This window comes from Doryrhamphus excisus, chromosome 16, assembly GCF_030265055.1.
Source record: "Doryrhamphus excisus isolate RoL2022-K1 chromosome 16, RoL_Dexc_1.0, whole genome shotgun sequence".
Lineage (NCBI taxonomy): Eukaryota > Metazoa > Chordata > Actinopteri > Syngnathiformes > Syngnathidae > Doryrhamphus > Doryrhamphus excisus.
The window spans coordinates 6,095,179-6,105,079 of record NC_080481.1 but is presented as its reverse complement, the minus strand read 5'-3'; the positions used below and the strand labels follow the sequence as shown (position 1 = coordinate 6,105,079).

Genomic DNA, 9,901 nt, shown 5'->3' with positions numbered 1-9,901 from the left:
CATTATCACACTGCAGCGGCAGGGTGCGTAGCAGTGTTGCAATGGCGAGCAGGAAAACTATACGCTCCAAGCAAAACGACCGGGATAAATATTCAGTATTGTTGCCAACTTACAACGAAAGGGAAAATCTTCCTTTGATTGTTTGGCTTTTGGTGAAATATTTTGATGAAAGGTAAGTTTGTGTCAACTTGCACAGTAGCTCAGCTAGCGCTAAATACTACTAGCTTAAAGCGAGGCAGTGATGAGGTGTCACTTCCCTTCGCTCAACCCATGTCATGGTAGGATTGCATTTTTATTCAGGTTTAGGTTATTACATTACACAGCTTTACCAAGCTAAGTTGTTATTAAATTCTACTAACTATTGTCTTTGCATGGAAATACTAGTGGTTACAAATACGAGATTATCATCATTGACGACGGAAGCCCAGATGGTACATTAGCGGTGGCGGAACAACTGCAAACAATCTATGGAGACGACAAAATAGTAAGTTTATGGTTTGATGTTTTTATCCTTACACAAATTGATTGCGCAGATCATTTATTGGAATAAAAGTTTAAATTTTATCTTCAAGCTTCTTCGACCACGGGCGTCGAAATTGGGCCTCGGTGAGTTCAGAAAAATAAGTGTGTAGTGCACCAGTTTGGAACATTCATGAGCAAATATGGATATTAATTCCAATATAAAGGCACTGCATACATCCACGGCATGAAGCACGCCAGTGGAAACTTCATCATCATCATGGATGCTGATCTGTCCCATCATGTGAGAGCCTGCAAACCAGGAGACCTCTTCATTTGCATTGAGATTTAATTGAGATGCTCTCTACTTTTCAGCCCAAATTCATCCCAGAATTTATAGAGTAAGTATTCAATTTCTTGGAATGATGTCAGCAGCATGTCCTGGTGGTAAATCCACTGTTATTCTTCATGTTTTGTGTCCAGGAAGCAGAAGGAGGGTGATTACGATTTGGTGTCTGGCACTCGATATCGAGGCAACGGGGGCGTCTACGGTTGGGACCTGCGCAGGAAGCTCATCAGGTAACATATACGGCAGGAGTCGCCAGCTCCTTGACTGCCATCGACTTGTCCGTCTTTGGAACTTTGCTGGTCGATTCAGAAAATGTTTGGAAAAAGAAAATACATGAAGACATCTGTGTCATCTCTGCCAACAAGCTGTGGTTTGTCTTTTTCTCTCAGCCGAGGTGCCAACTTCCTGACTCAGGTGCTGATGAGGCCTGGCGCATCTGACCTCACCGGCAGCTTCAGGTCAGGCGTGTTCTTCACACAATGTACCTCCAGCACCTCCAGCTTTACAGACGCCTCGTGACGGCGTCCACTAGCACAAAGGAAACTCAGCTTTATCATTCTTCTTTTGGGATGCAGCTGTTGTATTAGACAACATCTTGTTGCTTTTCTACGTCCATCAGACTGTACAAGAAGAATGTCCTAGAGAGCCTGGTGGAGCGCTGCGTGTCCAGAGGTTATGTCTTCCAAATGGAGATGATCGTCCGTGCCAGACAGCTCAATTACACCATCGGAGAGGTGACACACACACACACGCCGAGTATACATGCAAGTTCTCTGTCATATTGTCTGGAAAATGTTATAATCTTTATGGAAAATTCATATTTCATCATCTTCTTTTCTTGTCAGGTTCCCATCTCCTTCGTAGATCGCGTCTACGGCGAGTCCAAACTCGGAGGGAACGAGATTGTGTCGTTTGCAAAAGGACTGCTTACACTTTTTGCCACCACATGATAACCCAGGACGTAGTACACTCATCATATAGTATCACAAATACTGCTGACTCTGTCATACTGAATAGATGGTGGAAGGACTGCAGAGCTTCCCCTGTTGGTAGTAAATAGATCATGCTTTCATCATAGTACATCTGTCTATCTATGGAATATTTTCTATACACACACACTATGTTTGACCTGTGTATACAGCTGTGTATTTTTATGGTCAGTAGCCAACTGTAGAACACGTATAAAGCCACACATGGACAACTTACAGTATACAATGTGTGTAGTGTGCATGTTTTGGAAATGTGAGGAGGAATAAGCCCACACAAGCCCGGGGAGATCATGCAAGCTCAACACACATGTTCCAACAGAGCCTGAGAGGCTGGCCATTTGTCCAGCCTGGTGCACTGTGTCTCATCATTCCCAATGTGCAGTATGGACTAACAGAAATCATTCTGGAGTAAACAATGCATGTTTTTCAAAGACACCACTAGCACACTTACACTAGCATCTTAACATATTATTATTGTTCTTAGAGATTAAAATAGTCAAATCTTGCTGTTGATTTCATTTGATATGAATGTGATTGGCATCCCGTGAACTACATTTCATGAGGTATATTGTGTGACGCGTGTGCGCATGCCCCACACTGAAGAACAGCGTTAAAGATGACGCCTCCCGTTGGATGCGTGGCGCTACTGCAGTTCATCTTGTTTACCCCACACAGTCCAACGTTCTGAACCCAAAACACAACAGACGCTTTTCTGAAGTAAAAGCCCCACTTTCTAACATGATAAATAAACCTTTTCTGAGAATAAGATATACTCTTAAATCGACGTAAAATGACAACGAGTCTCGCTGTAGGCTAATTAGCAAGGATCTACGTCACTTCCGCTTTTTTATTTTCGCCATTTTGGATGGGGGCACTTTCTCGGCTGGATGTGTATTGTCTGTCAAGAGAAGAATGGGGCAAGGTGTCTTTATTAATGTCGCCACATGTACGCTAGCTTCTTACAAACCATGAGAAATATGACTGATTTCCAACCAACGTTCACACGGAGAATGGCGTTTTAAGCCGTCACATGAGCTTGTGTGGTCCTGTTTGCTGATAGGAGGCGCAGAGCGAGGGAGACCGGAGTAGTTGGAGTGTACACCGACCGACGGACGGCGGATCTCTTTCTCCGTCATTCACCGCAGCTCACCTGTACGGATTTTAGCAACCAAACCGGAGGAATAAGCAGCAGTGGAAGTGCTGGCGTTCCGTCTAGTTTGACGGCAGCCGTGGATGTAAGAGCAGGTAAAACATGTTTGTCATGATGGGATAGTTGATTTCCATGCTAGCTGCTAATGTCACCTAGCTAGCTAAACATAAGCGCCCATTATCGGACAAGTCATACAGAGTAGACGGGCTCGCGCCGTTTTAAAACCCTTGTTGTTGTTTAGCTTAGCTGCTAACGTTGTCCAGGACTCTTGGTCAATATCAGCATCATTTATTTAATGTTTATCTCTAGATGCGATTGTTTATGTACATGATCAGTGCTACATGCTTTCTAGTTGCCAGGTGACACCGGAGGAGTTTGTTAACCCCCGCAAAAAAAAGCCCAAGTGGGAGGTGTCACTACTGTCATCCACCCATCGTCTTGTTCCTGGTTGCGGGTGGCAAGAGCACACAGGTGTCACCCAGAGTTCATCCCAAACTTGAAAGGCGTTTAGTGACGTCATAAAGCCTTTGAAGGAGCAGACTAGACTGGGGTCACGGTGGAATATGGAGGCCTTCTGTGGAGGTGCTTTTCCTCCATCCCCTCCTACTCAGCAGCCTCTCTCCTTGTCTCCTTGGCTTTCTTCCTCCTGCTCCCCGCCCTGTTTCTCTCACCCGTCCCCCCCCCCCGTCCCCCCACTCCCCCTCTTCCTTTTAAACCAATCTGTCCGACCTCCCCCATCCCATCCCCCCCTTCCTCCTCATCCTCAGCAAACCCGCCCTTCCTCACCCCCCACAGCCCATCCTCCTCACACCCTCCCTCCCCACCTCCTCTTCCTCCACTGCAGACATATTGTCGAGGCTGACTCAATAGGAGGCGCCATTCTGTGATGGAGGCTTACATAATGGAGCGCCTCTCTAGCGCCATCTACATGCAATGGCAGAGGCAGGGAGCGGAAGCAAGTGGGAGTGCACTTGAGTGATTGACATAAAATGCCTTCTTTTGATCTCTCTATCTCACACATACACACACAAGCCTTTCAGGTCAAATGCACCTGAGGTGGTACAGTTGTTGAGAAAAATAGGCCGAAAGGTTTCAGCATGGCCTGCTGAGGATACACGGCCAAGTTAAAATACACTTTTATTGTTTTTTGTTTTTTTGGTTTTTTTACAGTGCTTAACTTCTTTTTACACTTGAGTACCCACTAAGAATGTTGAAGGTGTTGTATAGGATGCCTTATAACGATGTCATTAGTGTAAAACGTCTTTTTCCACACCACATTTGGTGAAAATCTATCATCGCCCTCCCTCCTTTGCTCCACTTTGGAGAGAAGAGGCGTTGGAACGCATGCTTTTCTAGTTGTGTCTGATACACCCACCACTTTTGTAAAAACCATCGGGCTTTGCTACACACCTTAAAGTGCAACTCCGCCAGCTATCAGTCAGTCTGTTCCAGGTGTGGAAGTTTGATCATGTTGTTTTTCTTGAGTGAATATGATGAAGCTAGCATGAACACGTGTTCAGTGCACTTTTTATTCGCTTGGGGGTTGGAAGGAAAACAGTTTCTCCTTGTAGTCGTCTATAGTGGTATAGCTTATGATGAGCATTTTTTCCCCCTGATCCAGGTGGCCAGAATGTTCCAGCTCCCCGTCAACAACCTGGGTAGTCTGCGCAAAGCTCGTAAAAATGTCAAGAGGGTCCTGGGAGACATTGGCCTGGAGTACTGCAAAGACCACCTCCAGGTATTTTACAAATACTTACAGTTCTGATGCAGGACTGCAATCCACCTGTGGTGGTGGCTTGGGGTGGGTAGATGATATAGCTAAAGTTGCATAATTGGCTATGACATGTGATTTTTAACTGGGGGAAAGGAAAAGTCAGTAAAAAAACAAAATAAAAAGCAAAATAAGTATGTTTAGAAATACATTCATTCATTTTCCACCGCGTATCCTCAATGTATATAATATACAGTATATAATGTATACAAACAATGGGCTGAAAAAGTATCTTCTTTTTGTCAAACTTCACTGTTTCAGATCAAACAAATGTAAAAAAAATGTAAATGGGAATATTAGTCAATAACAACACAGCTCAACACTTGATGCACTTTTGAATGAAACTTTTGATTATGAAGGGAGAAAAAATGCAAAGCTGCATGTTCCTGTGTGGAAAAAGTGCTTTGATTATTTGAGATCTATCAGTGTGGAAGAGGTTCTGAAGCCAATTCTAAAGCTTTGGGACTCCAGCCAACAGCCAACCACAGTGAGAGCCATTTTCCACAAATGGCCAAAACACGGGACTGTGATGAACCTTCCCGGGGGCCGACCAAAATGACCCTAAGAACGCAGCCACGTTTCATCCCAGAGGTCACAAAAGACCCCACAACAACATCCAAAGAAGTGCATGCCTCACATGACTCGGTCATAGTTCATGAGTCCAACATAAGAGAGACACTGGGCAAAAAACAGTTCCAAGACCAAAACATTAAGGCTGGTAAAATATCTTGATGATCCCGAAGACCTTTGGGTACTCTGTGGTTGAACCTTTTGGGTGGTGTCCCATTCCATCTGGCATTTGAGATGCTGTGGCATGACCTTCAAAAGGCGCTTCATGATGGAAAAGCCTCCAATGTGGCTCCAATGTTAGCTTGAAGGGAAATAACTTTTTCACACAGGGACATGTAGCTTTGCATTGTTTTCATGGAAAAGTGCATCAAGTGTTGACTTGTGTTGTCATTGACTAATATTTACATGTGTATGCATGCTATTTTTGTTTTGAGACGATACTGATAAAATTCCTGCTTCACAAAATAGCTCTAAATTTGTCCTGGAAGATGTGGATGCGTGTTATAAAGGATGCCATCAACTCAGTCAGTCCCACTATATATCATGTGTTTAAACAACATCGCAACAGATGAGGTGTGATACATTATGGATAAACATGGGCAACATGGGGATGTTTTTGGGAACCATTGTGAAATGGTTTTGAAATGGAATTGTAAAAATGTTTTGTTGTCTTGTCAGGACTTTAAGGACTATACGCCGCCAGAGGTGTACATAAAGCACACCTCCTGGGAAGATGTGTGTATGTGGGAGCCATCACACACCAAAGTCCAAGTGTGTATCAGCAAACATCAAATCAAATGTTCATTGTCTGAAAAGAATAACGCTTGATGTCCCGCCTCCTTCTGCTGTGCCCCAGGACTACCGCTCCAAACCTTTCTGCTGCTCCGGCTGCCTCTTCTCCTCCAAATACTTCTCTGCATATAAGAGCCACTTTCGCAATGTCCACAGCGAAGACTTCGAGAACAACATCCTGCTCAACTGTCCCTACTGCACGTACAACGGCAACAAGAAGACGCTGGAGACACACATCAAACTCTTCCACATGCCCAGCAACACCGTGCGCCAGGCGGCCGGCAGCCTCGTGATGAAGGACGGCCTCCTGAAGAGGCCAGGAGACAGCATGGAGCAGGCGGTGTATTACTGTAAGAAATGCACCTACCGGGACCCTTTGTACAACGTGGTGCGGAAGCACATCTACAGGGAACACTTCCAGCAGGTGGCGCAGCCTTACATCGCAAAGCCAGGAGAGAAGGCCCAAAATGGCGGCACCACCGGGAAACCAGAGGGTAGCAACACAAACAACGTGAACAGTCATCAAATCCACTGCAAGAAGTGTCTGTTTGTCCCCAGAACCTATGAGGCACTTGTCCAACATGTCATCGAGGACCATGAGAGGATTGGCTACCAGGTGACAGCCATGATAGGCCACACCAGCGTGATCGTTCCCCGTCCGAAACCCATCCTCCTGATACCCTCGAAAACCCAAGGAGACAAGACCATCATTGGGATGGGTCCAAAGGGGGCCGTCATGGCCACTCCCAGACCTTCAGCTTCCCAGCAACTGGCCCGAGTCGCCTCAGCATCAAAGCCAACCTTCAGTCCTCAGAGTCTTCTCTCAGGCATCAAACACGAGTCACTGGGCTTCAAGTCAGGGACCAACCAGCCTTTTTCATTTGGAGGCCTACAGGGGAAGGTCATTTTACCAGGGAACGCCCAGGTTTCTCAGCAGCCTCACTCGGCAAAGCATCCATTTTCCGGAGGCAGCCTGCGGAGTCCAGTGGTGGTCAGCGCCGTGTCATCCCTCAAGTCCAGCCCCCTCGGGGCCCGGGTTCAGGCGGCGGCCGCCACTGTTGCCTCAGTTACAGCTAAGAAAGGTGCCTCCTCGGTCCTGGGCCCATCGTTCACCCAGAAGTGGAAGATCTGCACCATTTGCAATGAGCTCTTCCCAGAGAATGTGTACAGTTCTCACTTTGAGAAGGAACACAAAGCGGAGAAGGTGCCCGCCGTGGCCAACTACATCATGAAGATCCACAACTTCACCAGCAAGTGTCTCTACTGCAACCGCTACCTGCCCAGCGACACCTTGTTGAACCACATGCTCATTCACGGCCTGTCCTGCCCGCACTGCCGCGCCACCTTTAACGACGTGGAGAAGATGGTGGCTCACATGCGCCTGTCACACCCGGATGAGGTGGTGGGCCCTCGCACAGACTCCCCGCTGACTTTCGACCTGACCCTGCAGCAGGGCAACCCAAAGAACGTTCAGCTCATCGTGACTACCTACAACATGAAAGATGCCCCGGAGGAGTCGGTGGCCTTTCACGCCCAAAACCACACGGCCATGCCGCCTTCACTGTCGTCCTCCTTGCTGTCCACTAAGAGGTTGCTATCTCAGCACCCTTCCAAACCAACGGATCCTATCAAAAATGTCCCAGCAGCCGCTGTACCCTACAAGAGGGACATAGGAAAGACCCTCTGTCCCCTTTGCTTCTCCATCCTTAAGGGTCCCATCTCGGACTCCCTCGCTCACCACCTCAAGGAGAGGCATCAAGTCATCCAGACGGTACACCCGGTGGAAAAGAAGCTGACCTACAAGTGTATTCACTGCCTGGGGGTGTACACCAGCAACATGACGGCCTCCACCATCACCTTGCATCTTGTCCACTGTCGAGGCGTAGGAAAGTCTCACAACGGCCAAGATAGGTCAGCTCACGCCTCCAGAAGCAGCCAGGCCATCAAAAGGACCGGCTTCGACAGCACAGATGCTAGTGCGCCAAAAAGGAGGCGGCGGGGCCCTCCTGGAGAGAGGGCGCACCCGAGAGATATGAACATTCAGTTTGAGGAAAACCCGGACGAACCTGTCTCTCTAGCGCTCGACCCCAAGGGACTGGAAAACGAGTCGTACGAGTCGAGGAAGGCCTTCTTGACCCGCTACTTCAACCGGGCGCCGTACGCCACTCAGCGGGAGGTGGAGAAGCTGGCGGCTGCGCTCTGGCTGTGGAAGTCGGACGTCTCCGGCCACTTCGTCAACACTCGCAGGAAATGTGCGCAGGAGTGCGAAAGCCTGCGCCCTGGCGTCCTGCTCGGGTTCAGCATGGAGGAAGCGGGCCAGGTGAGCCACGAGCTGGCATTAGAGGGGGGCGTGTTTGACGCCAGACCCAGCAAAAGGAGGACGTCCAGGAACCACTTGGGGCTTTCGGAACTAGCCCGTCAGAGACGGAAGGAGGCTACGGTGGGCGGTGGCAGCACCTCCTTAAAAGCCAAATGTACCAACCAAACCAAGACAATCAACTGCACCTTGCCGCTCACAACACCCCCCCTACCCTCCGAGCCCATCGCCATCGACTCGGACAGCGAGGACGAGCCCAGGCAAGCACTCTGTCTCCGTGGCAATGTCCAACATCCGAGTGCTGAGGAGAGAGCAGCGGAAGTTAAGAAGATTTCTGATGTAGAGGACATGACGGACGAGGAGGAGGATGATGAGGAGGATGAGGAAGAGGAGGAAGGTGAGAGCTTGGAGAATGGCTTTGGGTCCACAGAAAGCTCAGGAGGACAGGTGCCCCTGCCCATCATCATCCCCAAATTCATCCCCTCATCCGCCAGGCGGGGCGGCAAGCAGCAGGTGTGACCTCTGACCTCTTTTGGACTGTACCAACACATCTGCCTCACCTGGACTCCACAAGGACCACGTTTGTAAGCAGGAGCTCAGAACAAGCCATCCAGTCACAATGACGTGAGACCACAGCGGCGTACAAAGAGGACAAAACTAGCTAGCCTTGTCATCTTCATCTTCATCTTGCTTGATTCTTTTTGTCATTTAAAGGAACTACCTAAAGTCTTCTTTCACCCCCCCAACCCCCACCCACGCCACCGGATGGTAACCACCACACTGAATTTTTTAACCTGTATTTGTTGTGCATCAACAATAAAGTGCTGTCATTGTTTCTTACTGAAAAAAGCACCAGAGAGATCAGAGGACAGGTTCCATCCATTATCGATGTCGCTTATCCTCACTAGGGACAGGACAAGTTACTTTTCTTTATTTCTCGTATTTTCGTATCCACTTGACAGGACCACTGTTGGAATAGGCGATCAATAAATAGTTTATTGGAAACAGCCCGCACAGCTTTCGGCTTTCACACCAACATTTTAAATCGCAACAGAGCTAGCTCAAGCTCTTCATGCGCAACATATCAATACCACAGATGAGCATCTTCATTACCGCCACAACAAAAATGCATTGGTGGCAAAGGCTGTGGCTGGAGGCAACCTCCTGATATAGTAACCCCACATGTGAGGTGTAAGTGTCCAGCATTCTTTCGCTTTATCTAGCTCTCCATGTGCTTAAAAACAAAACACAATGGCTGCAGTTAGACTGTATTTAGAATGTCATATATAAATGCATAGTGTAATATTTGCATGTGGCAAATGTCAGCATTTACTGAGAAATATTCATCCAGCCTCCACTTCTTCATCTGGAAGACAAAATGGAGGGAAAGAGGAGTGTTGCCATACTCAGGAGGGGGAAGGGGGCTCCTCCGCAGTGCTGTGTGCAAAGGAGGGAGGGGGTGGAGGGGTGAGGAGGCTGATGACTACTACGGGTGTAGAATGGC

The 9,901-nt window shown here is 47.9% G+C and overlaps 2 protein-coding genes across 5 annotated transcripts; both read left to right on the top strand.

Moving 5' to 3' along the window:
• The first annotated feature begins 9 nt into the window (after positions 1–9).
• dpm1 (dolichyl-phosphate mannosyltransferase subunit 1, catalytic) lies at positions 10–2,302 on the top strand. 2 transcript variants are annotated; one of them, XM_058050871.1, is made up of 9 exons: positions 10–172; positions 385–484; positions 573–606; positions 687–763; positions 835–860; positions 943–1,038; positions 1,198–1,266; positions 1,428–1,542; positions 1,654–2,302. In XM_058050871.1, the coding sequence occupies exons 1-9, from the start codon at positions 42–44 to the stop codon at positions 1,756–1,758; spliced, it is 753 nt and encodes a 250-aa protein (XP_057906854.1). In that variant the 5' UTR covers positions 10–41; the 3' UTR covers positions 1,759–2,302. The 2 variants fall into 2 exon arrangements, with proteins under 2 accessions (XP_057906854.1, XP_057906853.1); XM_058050870.1 differs by having other exon boundaries at positions 1,428–1,572.
• A 155-nt stretch (positions 2,303–2,457) lies between these two features.
• adnpb (activity-dependent neuroprotector homeobox b) lies at positions 2,458–9,795 on the top strand. 3 transcript variants are annotated; one of them, XM_058050865.1, is made up of 5 exons: positions 2,458–2,719; positions 2,858–3,032; positions 4,569–4,685; positions 5,967–6,059; positions 6,145–9,795. In XM_058050865.1, the coding sequence occupies exons 1-5, from the start codon at positions 2,685–2,687 to the stop codon at positions 8,914–8,916; spliced, it is 3,192 nt and encodes a 1,063-aa protein (XP_057906848.1). In that variant the 5' UTR covers positions 2,458–2,684; the 3' UTR covers positions 8,917–9,795. The 3 variants fall into 3 exon arrangements, with proteins under 3 accessions (XP_057906848.1, XP_057906849.1, XP_057906850.1); XM_058050866.1 differs by having other exon boundaries at positions 2,600–2,743; XM_058050867.1 differs by having other exon boundaries at positions 2,613–3,042.
• Positions 9,796–9,901: the final 106 nt, after the last annotated feature.